The sequence below is a fragment of the Saccostrea echinata genome, unplaced genomic scaffold (genome assembly GCF_033153115.1).
Source record: "Saccostrea echinata isolate AGI-Se365-2 ecotype Australia unplaced genomic scaffold, CSIRO_AGI_Sech_v1 ptg000056l, whole genome shotgun sequence".
Lineage (NCBI taxonomy): Eukaryota > Metazoa > Mollusca > Bivalvia > Ostreida > Ostreidae > Saccostrea > Saccostrea echinata.
In genome coordinates, this window is record NW_026889805.1 from 14436235 (window position 1) to 14448844 (window position 12610).

Genomic DNA, 12610 nt, shown 5'->3' on the forward strand with positions numbered 1-12610 from the left:
TCGAGTTGAAGGCCACAGCAAGTGTTTTCTTCTTTTCACGTATAAGATTTTGGACAAATTCTGCTTCATATGAATACAAAATAGGCCTGGTAATAACGGGGCGCAAATTGGTACCCATGGGAATTCCAATAGATTGTTGGAAGACCTGATCTCCAAGAACCAGATAGATATTGTCAATCAGAAACTCAAGCATCTTTTTATTGTCAACTTCAGAGTACTTGTGTGTACAATCAGAATGTTTTTTAACAAAATAATTTTGCAAATGACCAATGACAAGGTAAGTAAATATAAGAGTTCCATTTTAATTGAAAAAGCAGCTGTCAATGATATCAAAAAGCCTGGACTTAAATTTATCGTGGGGAATGGTTGTGTATAAAGTTGAAAAGTCCTAAGTTTTTAAGCTGTTTCATGATTTTGGTAAAATCTTGTGATTTCAAATTTTCCAAAAGTTCCTTGGAATTTTTAAGTATCTACTGCTTTACACCACTTCTCGATATCCACAATCACAGATCGAGGAATAAAAAATGGACTTTCTTTGACCTTTTCAAGAAGACTATGTAAAAGTTTCAAAGGGGCAGAGTAAAGTTTGGTGCGGATATGATGTAGACCTAACTGCTGATTTACGTAAGGTAGTAATGAATCAAAAGAGACATAGTGTTTAAAGGTTTATTGTAAAACCGATGACTACGCTTGTAAACATCTCTGGTTAAAAAGTCCCATCATATTTACATTGTTACACTGTGGACTCGAAAGATTTCCAACACTATCGACATTGTCATTACATCCATAGGGAAAGGCTGTCCCTAGTTTTCTAATCCAAAATTGTCTACGGAAAGGTGTACTCAGTGATGGACTGCTTGTTTTCTAGAATTCTAACTTTCATTGACAAAATAGAATGATCAGGTAAATTAAAATGCTTGTATAAAAGCTGCTGACCCCCATTATCTATTTGAAACCTATGACCTGATTTTCTTTTATTAATTGATCCCTTGGTTTCACCAACATAAACAAGTCCACAAAAATTATATTCTATTCCGTGGACAACATTAGTAGATTTGCAGTTCAGATTTTCCGAAGTTTTGGTATAGAAGCTCTGTCCAGTAAGATTACTGGTGAAAGAAGTGTTACATGTAGTTATCAAAATGTCACAGGTTTTACAGTTTTTCGCAGAACATTTTGAAATAGAAGACATGGGATCGCAAAAGGAATCTTCAAATATATCTCTAATAAAAACCTTACATTTTTTCATTTTTTTTTGTATTATTTTAGGAATGACTCTAATTCTTGGCCAAATTATTCAAGTATAACCTGGTTTGGGTCAGTTTACGCTTTATAATCCGCGAAATGGATTATAAAACAGCGTAAACTCACCCAAACCAGGTTATACTCGAATAATTTGGCCAAGAATTAGGGTCATTCCTTATAATTTAATTTTAAAATCATTAAATAACTATGGGTGTAAAATTTCGTTGCTTTTTAGTTCAAATTTGCCGCTCAATAATACAACCATAGTAACGGAAGTAACGGAAGTGATACATAGGCCTAGCAGCCTTGTTGTTTGTTTACATGTGGTAAGATCGAATTATTGTTTGAAGTTAAAGGTACATTTATTAAATCTGGAATTTTCCATGAATCCCGAGGACTGGAAATGAGAGGATTATATGGATACAGATGATTCAGCTGGTTGTCGGGGGGGGGGGGGGATGTGTCCCCATACCAAACCAGGTTATACAGAAATAATTTGTGTTCCTTTTTAGATATTAACCAATCAGGGGCTAGAATACAAACAAAATTAAATTATGTATTTTAAAACAATGCAGTTGTAGAGTTTTCATAGCATGACCTCATATGGAATAGAAAACACAATGATAGAAAATTATACACAATTCGTCTCGATGAACTGCTTTAATGGAAGAAAGTACATTTGCCTAGGGTTCTTTCCAAAAAGTACTATTTCTTCAAAAATGATTAATTATTCTCTCAATACATATCTTAGACATCGCACGTCAAAACCCTTCCATTTTGACACCGTTTTGGCGTTACAACATTGAGAAGCAATTTCTGACGGGCAGTTGCATCACACTATTCTCATTCATAGCTCAAGTTATATCCGTGTTTGGTGAAAAAAAAATGAAAACAAAAATGAAATATTTATAAGAATATGCATCAAATACATTTAGATTCTAATTTTGGTGGTTTTAAGCTTAAAAATTAGTGTTGTTTTTTAAAACAAAAATATTATTTCCTATCCAGTTTCCAAACCAACAATTTACTAAAAATATTGTTTCCGTGTAGAGGATGTTTTGATTATAAATATTTGAATATGTTTGCTTTATTCCTTCCTTAAACCTAGATTCAAGTATGCAGTCAGCAGAGGGGATCTGTTTAAAGTAAGAAATGTTGACAATGTTCTTTATATACAAAAACTTTCTTTAAATAATCGCATGTTGAATAATACTTTTCTTCTATAATTATTGTAAAAAATTGATTTCAGAAGTGATGGTAAATCCGATTGCTGTTTAGGTTTCCATTTAGTTCACGGTAGTTGCCAAAGTAAGTACTAAATATTTGAATAGCTTCAAGGCAGGTAGACTAAATTAATGGGTATTAAATGGAAATTTTTATTATTTGTTTTTAATTTTCCTGAGATGTTTATATTTGACTTTTTTCTCTCAATTTGAATCAAATTCAAGTGCCTCCATATTTATGGGGTTTTTTTTTTCATTAATTACTCCTCCCCTTCTTTTGGATTCAATAAAAGTTCTGATTATTTTTTCTTCAATCGTGAATACACTCTATAAATGTAACAAAGTACAAAAAAACTTATTTTCCCCTTATTTGGCAGAGTGTCCAGATGGAAAGTTTGGAGCCGACTGTAAGGAATCCTGTCCAGAAGGGAGGTATGGAGCACAGTGTGCAGAAGAATGCACGTGTCCACCGGATGTTTGTAAGAAGTACAATGGATGTCCCAAAACTGGTATTTAAATGGTTCTAACATAAGAACATGTTTATAGACTTCTTTTACATGAAAAAGGTTTGAGATTTTATTGTCAAATAATGTTTATAAATCGATAATGATTAACATGATTGATGTAAATATTCATGCATGTAATTACATTACAGAACTTATGGTTTCTGATGTAATCGTTACAGAAACACCTTCTTCATCTTTATCGCTCTCTACCTTAATGTCTTCACCACAACAACATTCCTCTTCCTCACAGTCCTCAATGTCCACACCAATATCAACAGTATCTGGTACTTTGATTGCAAGAAGTACCAAAGACTTACCTGTACATTCATCTCTACCCCATCTTATAATCCCGACTCAAGAGGTTGCTACTAGCAGTGACATGAAGTTAGTTATAGGAATGGGAGCAGGAATGGGTCTGCTTCTGATAGTTATCCTTGTGTTAGTGGCGCAAAGATTTCTGAGTAAGAAATCGAGACGATACGGTTCAACAAAACATGTCGAATGCAAGCCTTTTGGGGAAAGAAATTTATCTGCAGTATATCAAGAAATTAATTACGATTTAATAGAAGAGACAGCGATTGTGAAAAAATCAAGTAAAGAATACAAACAATACCATGTGATTAAGGAAGGAAGCGGCACCAGACCAAGATATGAAGGGATCCAAACATGCGACTTAAATTCTGATCTCAGCTCGTCAACGTACCTCGAACCACCTGATATCCAACCATCTCTGGAAGCTCACGGAGAGCCCTTAACTGGAGAAAAGAAAAATTCCTATGTAGAAGTAATTGAACAATCAATTCATAGTGGCAACATGTTTCCTGTTTCCGAATACAAGAATGAAAATCCCTTATTGAATGGTGAGCATGATTCTACTGAGTGTGAAAATACCACTGCCCTATACAGCGATACGGTAAATGTTGAAGCTGCAATAAAGACAGTCACAAAAAAGGACCCTGCTTATCTTGATGTTATCAACATTTAAAACATAAAATAACATTTTATTTTTTTATCATTTTATTTTAATGTCATATCGATTTAAAATCAAGTCTTAAACAGTTTGGCTAATGTAAAAAGATGAAAACGCTCGAAAACAAATTAGACACTACTATCTTAAAATATTCATTCATATTTGGATTTCTTTTGGACTATTCTAGTGGTCCAGTCAAAATTGTAGTAGTCTTCGGATACCAGATCTTCTAACAAACTATTGGAATTTCGATGGGCACTGATTGTGCTTTTTTATTATCCGACCTGTTTTATATTTCTATGAAGCATAATTATGCTGGAAAAACTCGACATTTAGTTATATCGACGATGTTTTATCAATTAAAAAAAGTTACTTCTATACATTTGTCGACTCAATATACCCAAGTGAACTCGAAATAAAAGACACCACTGTCTGTCACGTCTGTCTCATATTTGGATGTGTTAATGACTATAGACGATAAGGGCCAACTAACAAATAAACTGTATGACAAACAAAATGAATTTACCTTTTTCATCGTCAGCTATTCCATATTTATGTAGTAATATTCCAACATCACCTGCATATGGTATTTATATCTCCCATCTTATTAAACGATACTTAAGAGTCGAGCTTGCAGTATTTCGTAAATTTTATGGTCGTTTTAATGACTTTGTTAGAAAATATAAACTAGTGTAGAAGCACAAAATTTCGTTGATTTGTCATGAAAAAAGGTTTCGTGGGCATTAAATTTCGTTGTTTCGAAAGTTACCCTATTCAATATATAGTCATAAAAATTTAGTGTGGGATTTAATTTCGTTGATTATTACTAACAACGAAATAAACGAAATTTAATCCTTAGCGAATATTTCTGCTTTTATATAGGGTCTTATTTTGTCCGACACATTTCATACCAATTGTTAGGCCTTCGTTTTAATACTAGAATTGACTACGGAACATTCCGTTTACCTGATCAATACATAGGGCTCTTTGAGGGTGTGACCGGTTGATAAGGAATGGTTACTCCTTCTTGGCACCTGATCCCACCTCTGATTTTTTTTGGGTCCGTGTTTTATGCCCTATTCACAGATTTATATTGTTTGTAGGTTTTACTGAGATCCATCATGTTTCTCATTTCAATCTAGAAAATAAATCCATACGAAGCAACATTTTTTTCTTAAACCACGAGGACTGACACCACGAAAATAAGTGATTTTATAGTATTGTACGTAAAATTGCCTTTGAAATTTGTTAATTATCCTGACACAGTCCAATGATGTTTATGGTTGTTAATCCATTTATTTTAAGAAATCTGACTTGATGGAAAATTATTCATTATGTTGGGAATCAGCTCCATTATAGTAGACATTTCACGTGATTGGATCATTTTGAATTTGGGATAGAGCTAAAAACAATGTATCGGATTATGATTATCCAGACAATCTAGTAAATTTTGAGCACGGAAAAGGAAAACTGGAAAATGCAATGGTGAATTTTTATTTGAACTTGACAAGCGAAGAAAATAAAGCAGAGCCTGCAGGTACAATATCCACGTTTCGGTCTGTAGATCTTTTTCAATAAAAATGGAACTCGTAAATTTACTTACCTTGCCAAAGGTCATCTGCAAAATTATTTTATCAAAACATTCTGATTGTACACACAAGTACTCTGAAGTTGATATTAAAAAGATGTTTGAGTTTCTGATTGACAATATCTATATCTATGGAGACTAGGTCTTCCAACAATCTGTTGGAATTCCCATGGGTGCCAATTGCGCCCTGTTGTAAGCAGACCTATTTTTGTATTCATATGAATCAGAATTTATTCAAAATCTTATACATAAAAAAAAATCTTTTGCTGTTGCCTTCAACTCGACTTTTAGATATATCGACGACGTATTACATGTATCAATTAACAATAGTTATCTCCATTCATATGTCGACACGATATATCCCAGTGAGCTTGAAACAAAAAAAATACCACAGTCTCACACACCTGTTTCATATTTGGATATTTTACTAGAAAAAGACGTTAATGGTAATCTAACAACAAAGCTTTATAATAAACGTAATGACTTTAACTTTTCAATCGTCAACTTCTCATACTTATGCAGCAATATACATGTACCCTTATCAAATGCATATGGGGTATATATATATCTTTTTAGTTGATTCGATACGTAAGAGCATTCTCTACGTATGAACAATTTCTAAAACGAGGTAAGTTACTGACAAACAAGTTGATGAAACAAGAATATCAACAGCTCTCGTTTAAAGTCATCATTTCGTAAGTTCTATGGTCGATACAATGACCTTGTCAGCAAATACAATTTATCATTGAGTCAAATGCTGACTGACGTTTTTCATACTAATTGTTAGGCCATTATTTACACACTGAATTGTCGACGAATTTTTCCGTAAATTCCCGATCATGACAAGGAGCACACGGCGGGCATGACCGGTCGGCAGGGGATGCTCACTCCTCCATGGCACTTGATCCCATCTCTGATATTTTGGAGGTCCTTGTTTTCTCTGCTCCCAATTTGTATTGTTTTAATGGACTTTAAACTTGAATACTGCTCATCATCTCCATATTTCATCATACGGTTCTCTCTCCCGACACTCCCATAATTGTCCCCCGCTTTCACAAAAGCGAGGGGACATTACATCTCATTCGTCTGCCTGTCCGTCTGTCAGCCTGTCCGTCTCTCAGTCTGTCTGTCACAAAAATTTTGACCTTGGTCATAACTTTTGAATGAGAAGAGAAGAGAAAGGGCTTTCATATTTCAGTTGTACATTACCTGTGACAAGACCTTTCCAAATACACTATGATTTTTGACCCCGTGACCTTGAAGTTTGACCCAGTTTTCAAAAATTAATTGCTCATAAAAATTGAATGAGAACAGATAGGGCTTTTATATTATATATGAAAATTACCTGTGACAAGACCTTTCCAAATATACTATGATTTTTGACCCCGTGACCTTCTAGTTTGACCTACTTTTTAAAAAGGTTATCTTTGATTATAACTTTTGGTTGAGAATAGTAAGGGCTTTCATATTTGACATATGCATTACCTGTGACAAGACTTTTCCAAACATACTATGGTTTCTGACCCCCTTTACCCCGTGACTTTGAACTTGAAGTTTGACCTACTTTTCGAAATTCTTATCTTTGCTTATAACTTTTGATTGAGAATAGATAGGTCTTTCATATTTGACATGTGCATTACCAGTCAGAAGGTATTTCTGGGCATGCTATCATTTTTTACCCCTTGACCTAGACCTTCATTTTTGACCTAATTTTTGACAAATTTAACTTTGGTGATTACTTTTGAATGACATATGATAGGGATTTCATATTTGACAAGTGAATGTGCTATGATGTTTGACCCCGTGACCTTGACCTTCAAGTTTGACCTGTTTTTCAAACATTTCATCATTGTTGCTAACTTCTGAAGGAGCGATGATAGGGAATTCATATTTGACACGTGCATTACCTGTGACAATCACTTCTAAATGTAGTATGAGTTTTAATCCCATGACCTTGACCTTGAAGTTTGACCTACTTTTCAAAAATTTTAACATTGCTAATAACTTTTGATTGAGAGAAGATATGACATTTACATTTGACATGTGCCATGTGTATTAGTTGATTCAAGACCTTTACGATTGTATACTCTGCATTTTGATATTTTTATTTCACACGTGCATTACTTGTAACAAGACCTTTCGGATTTTATTATGATATTTGACCTCATGACCTTGATTTTTAAGTTTGATTTAGTTTTGAGAAGATATAATCTTTGCCATTACTGTTTTTAATTCAATAATTTATGTCTTTTTTGTATAGTGCACACACAAGACAGGACAAACAAACAAGACAGTTACATTGGGGTAGGACTTGGGTCCGGTATGGGATGAGAAGCAATCAACGGTTATATTATCAACTAATCAATGTTGAAAATATCTTAGGCTAGCTTTTACGGTGCAAAATTTCATGCACATGTACATGTACACCTTATTTTTTAAAAGCAAGGATACTGAATTTCTTCTGCGTTTCAGTGTGCTTTCGCGCTAAAATACTGTACGAAATAACTTAATTATATATTGTAGTGTATGTTAGTTCGTATTGAGTAATCCGGAAATAATACTTCTGTGCATGTTTTAGTAATCCGGAAATTACATTTCTGTGCATGTTTTGATTTTCTCTGTTAGTTAAATAAACGAGTTAAAAACAACACGTGTTTTTTTAATACAGCACTGTCTCAACGACATGTTTAATTGATAATACCAGATAGATCCTGAATCTATTACCATTACAACAAACGTAACAACTGGCGACGAGGAGTAAGTACGTGATTGACCTACTTTCATTTGTTTACAATGCCACACATCGGTAAAATAGAACAATTTGACGACTCGGTCGAATCATGGGAGTCATACGAGGAGAGATTACAGGCATTTTTTCTCGCAAATGACATTGATAATAACCATAAAGTTCCTGCCTTGATAAGTTTAATTGGTCCAAAAACCTACACACTTTTGAAAAACTTAATTGCCCCAGCTAAGGCTACAGACAAAGGCATAAAGGACCTTTTGAAGGCACTACGTGAGCATTTGAGCCCCAAACCCTCGGTGATTGCCGAGCGGTTCCGATTTCATAAGCGCAATCAACGCCCAGATGAATCGGTTTTGTCGTACATAGCAGAGCTCCGTAATCTGGCAACACATTGTCAATTTGAGGCAGCCCTGAGTGACACGTTACGTGACAGACTAGTGGTTGGTTTACGCCAAGAAACCATACAAAAGAGGCTACTCTCAGAGAAAGACCTTGACCTGGAGAAAGCAATCAACCTTGCTGTTGCTATGGAAACGGCAGCTAGAGATGCAGCTGAAGTACAGGGGGTAAAGAGTGAGACAGTTAACAAAATCAGCACACGTCCTAAACCACGTCAATTCAACAAGAAACCTACTGTGAGAAACACAAACGCTCAATCTCATGCACGACCAACAATACAGAAACCTTCATGCTATCGTTGTGATGGTGATCATCCAGCATCACAGTGTCGACACACAAACACTGTTTGTTCTTTCTGTCGGAAGGTGGGACATATTGAGCGAGCCTGCATGAAAAAGAAACGTGACAGGAACAAGGGACGTAACACTTCCCTATTCTATAATGAGGAGGAATTTCACTCTGAAGAACGCTACAAGGAGGGTGATGGAGAACCACTTCTACACATCACAAGCACTTTCCACATGAAATCACATCATGAACCACCAATAACTGTGGAACCAATTATTGAAGGCAAAGTCATCAAGATGGAAGTCGATACAGGAACAGCTGTTTCCGTGATTTCCAAGAGTGACTACAGTGCAAACTTTAGCAAGGTAAACCTTGAACCATCCAGTGAATTACTGCGTGCATATTCAGGAGACATGATTCAACCTGTGGGCAAGATGAAGGTGAATGTTAAACTCAACTCACAATCTGCTAACCTTGAATTACTTGTTGTTCCACATGATGGACCAGCTTTACTAGGAAGAGACTGGCTTGGAAAGCTACAGCTCAACTGGCAGGAGATAAAGACTTTACGTTCAAGTAATTCAACAAATCAGTCACCATTGAAGGATCTGCTTGACTCGCATAAGAAGTTGTTTTCACTGGAGTCGGAACTCTTAAACACATTAAGGGGACAGTTACAGTTGATCCAGAAGCCAAATCTGTGTTTCTTAAAGCTAGGACCGTTCCTTACTCTCTGAGGACCAAGGTTGAGCAAGAACTTGATCAATTACAGGCAGATGGAATTATTGAGCCTGTTGCACATAGCAAATGGGCTACTCCCATTGTTCCAGCCATTAAGAAGAATGGTAACGTTAGACTGTGCGGCGATTACAAAGTAACTGTCAATCCTGTAATGTGCGTCGACAAATACCCTCTTCCCAAAATTGAGGACATTTTCGCAACCCTAGCTGGTGGAAAGAATTTCTCAAAATTGGACTTAACGCAAGCATATCACCACATGGAACTAGATGAAGATTCACAGGATCTACTCGTCATAAACACCCATAAAGGCCTGTTTAAATACAAGCGACTTCCGTACGGAATTGCATCTGCTCCAGCACTATGGCAGCGTGCAATCGAGCAAGTATTACAGAATATACCATCAACACAAGTGATCATTGATGACATCATTGTTACTGGTCGCGATGACGAGGAGCACTTACACAACTTAAAACTGGTACTGGACCGTCTACAATCCTATGGACTACATGTGAATCTTCAGAAGTGTGAATTTTTTCAGGCTAATGTGAGCTATGTTGGACATGAAATTGATGCTCGTGGCCTACACAAGTCACCTGACAAAACTGAGGCTGTAAGAGATGCCCAACGCCCTGAGAATGTGTCACAGCTTAGATCATTTTTAGGTCTAGTGAACTATTATCACCGATTTATAGACAATCTGTCAAGTGTAGCAGGACCACTACATGAACTTCTCAACAAAGGAACCAAGTGGGAATGGAGTTCCAAGAGAGATAAAGCCTTCCAAGAAATCTAGGAGTTGATTTGCTCTGACAAGGTTTTGTGCCATTATGATGCCAAACTACCTTTGAAACTAGCTGCAGATGCTTCACCGTATGGGATCGGATCTGTACTTTCTCATGTGTTCCCAGATGGCTCCGAAAGACCTATAGCATTTGCGTCGCGCACATTAAACCAAGCAGAGAAGGCTTATTCACAAATTGACAAAGAGGCCCTTGCCCTCTATTGGGGTGTTAGAAAGTTCAATTCATACCTTTATGGACACAAATTTACACTTGTCACAGTCCACAAACCTCTTCTTAGCATTTTCAATCCAAAGAAGTCCCTTCCTGTGATGACAGCAGCACGTCTTCAGCGCTATGCTGTATTCCTCTCAGGATACCAGTATGACATTGAGTTTCGTGGAACCAAATCTCATGGTAATGCTGACGCACTGTCGCGTGTACCACTACCCAGTATTAATCAACCACAGGATGAAAAGGATCCCATTGATTTGTTCTACAACAGACATTTCGATGACTTACCTGTAACTTGTGTGCAAATTCGTAGGGAAACACAACGTGACCCAGTTCTGAGTCAAGTTTTGGACTATGTGTTCCGAGGACATTTTCCTCATGATTGTGATGAACAGTTAAAGCCGTACTACAATCGCAGAGAAGAACTCAATGTTTATCAAGGATGTGTTACATGGGGAAATCGTGTGATCATCCCAGACATTCTGCGTGAGAAAGTAATGACAGAGCTTCATTCTGGCCACATAGGTATTGTCAAAATGAAGGCAGTAGCCAGATCATATGTATGGTGGCCCAAAGTTGACGAAGCAATTGAGGAAGTCTGCAAGGCTTGTTCTGGTTGTAAACGTGTGCAGAATACACCTTCCGCTGCACCTGTTCACCCGTGGAATTTCCCGCCAAAGGCATGGCATCGCTTACACATAGATTTTGCCGGACCTTTTCACAATGCCATGTTTCTCATTGTTGTGGATGCATACTCGAAATGGCCGGAAATCTTTGAGATGAGGAGTACCACAAGCAATGCAACAATTAACACCTTACGAACCTTATTTGCACGACAGGGAATACCTGCAGAGATAATGGACCTCAATTTCGCTCAGAGGAATTTCGTCAGTTTATGGAGTCGAATGCCATCAGACACATAACCTCTTCTCCATTCCACCCGCGGACGAATGGCCAAGCTGAGAGGTTCGTTCAGTCATTTAAAAAAGCAATCAAATCTGCCTCAGGAGAATCAGCTTGCATAAACAAGAAACTAAGCTCATTTCTATGCAAATACAGAATCACACCACAAGGAACAACTAACGAATCAGCGTCTATTCTAATGTATGGCCGTAATATACGTACCCGATTGGATATTATGAAACCGGATTTAACCAGTACAGTACTGCAAAAACAATATGGCTCAAAGGCAAAACACTGTGGAAACGTGATTCGAGAATTTGCTGATGGGGACTCAGTAAACACGCGTGATTATCGCACTAACTCGGACAAATGGGCAAATGGACGAATCCATTCACGCACTGGACCTTTATCTTACAAGGTCGATGTAAATGGATCTCTTTGGAGGAGGCATATTGACCAAATAGTTCATACATCCAAAAATCAAGCCACATATCCAACTCCAGTGGATATTCCGTTTGTGCCATCAGCGAAGGTTCCATGTCCTACCGACAAAACTCAGGAATGCGCGAAGGACGTAGAGACCAGTACACCAGTAACAGTGCCACGTCGAAATCCGCCAAGAACTCGTAATAAGCCGGACAGACTGAATTTGTGAGCTCATCCATAATCTGAAAATGATCATTTACTGAGATGAACCTTTCTCATGTTTCTGTAAAGTTCATTTTGTGTGAAGTAATTTTTAGTTGTATTTGATTGAACTGTTTGCTACATTAATCTATTTCATTTTTGTTTTCATGGTGATCCTTCTACTAGTCAGGGAGGAGTGTAGTGTATGTTAGTTCGTATTGAGTAATCCGGAAATAATACTTCTGTGCATGTTTTAGTAATCCGGAAATTACATTTCTGTGCATGTTTTGATTTTCTCTGTTAGTTAAATAAACGAGTTAAAAACAACACGTGTTTTTTAATACAGCACTGTCTCAAA

General features: G+C 36.7%; 3 protein-coding genes across 3 annotated transcripts; all 3 read left to right on the forward strand.

The window, feature by feature from the left end:
* The first annotated feature begins 2361 nt into the window (after positions 1-2361).
* On the forward strand, positions 2362-3985 carry LOC133173879 (uncharacterized). Its single transcript, XM_061308949.1, has 4 exons — positions 2362-2390; positions 2495-2553; positions 2846-2977; positions 3124-3985. The coding sequence occupies exons 1-4, from the start codon at positions 2362-2364 to the stop codon at positions 3957-3959; spliced, it is 1056 nt and encodes a 351-aa protein (XP_061164933.1). The 3' UTR covers positions 3960-3985.
* A 4340-nt stretch (positions 3986-8325) lies between these two features.
* On the forward strand, positions 8326-11645 carry LOC133173881 (uncharacterized protein K02A2.6-like). The gene is made up of 3 exons (XM_061308950.1): positions 8326-9544; positions 9682-10467; positions 10564-11645. Exons 1-3 carry the CDS (start codon positions 8326-8328, stop codon positions 11643-11645), a joined length of 3087 nt encoding a protein of 1028 aa, XP_061164934.1.
* Positions 11646-11824: 179 nt separating this feature from the next.
* LOC133173882 (uncharacterized) lies at positions 11825-12280 on the forward strand. The gene has a single exon (XM_061308951.1). The coding sequence runs from the start codon at positions 11825-11827 to the stop codon at positions 12278-12280; it is 456 nt and encodes a 151-aa protein (XP_061164935.1).
* The last annotated feature ends 330 nt before the right edge of the window (positions 12281-12610 follow it).

Bases quoted from the DNA above. Each gene is read 5' to 3' on its own strand.
- LOC133173879 (XM_061308949.1), top strand. From the start codon at position 2,362: ATGCAGTCAGCAGAGGGGATCTGTTTAAA. The intron at 2,391-2,494 runs GTAAGAAATGTT...AATTGATTTCAG, and splicing joins GCAGAGGGGATCTGTTTAAA to AAGTGATGGTAAATCCGATT. The intron at 2,554-2,845 runs GTAAGTACTAAA...CTTATTTGGCAG, and splicing joins AGTTCACGGTAGTTGCCAAA to AGTGTCCAGATGGAAAGTTT.
- LOC133173881 (XM_061308950.1), top strand. From the start codon at position 8,326: ATGCCACACATCGGTAAAATAGAACAATTTGACGACTCGGTCGAATCA. The intron at 9,545-9,681 runs GTAATTCAACAA...TGTTTCTTAAAG, and splicing joins GATAAAGACTTTACGTTCAA to CTAGGACCGTTCCTTACTCT. The intron at 10,468-10,563 runs GTTCCAAGAGAG...CTTTGAAACTAG, and splicing joins AGGAACCAAGTGGGAATGGA to CTGCAGATGCTTCACCGTAT.
- LOC133173882 (XM_061308951.1), top strand. From the start codon at position 11,825: ATGTATGGCCGTAATATACGTACCCGATTGGATATTATGAAACCGGAT.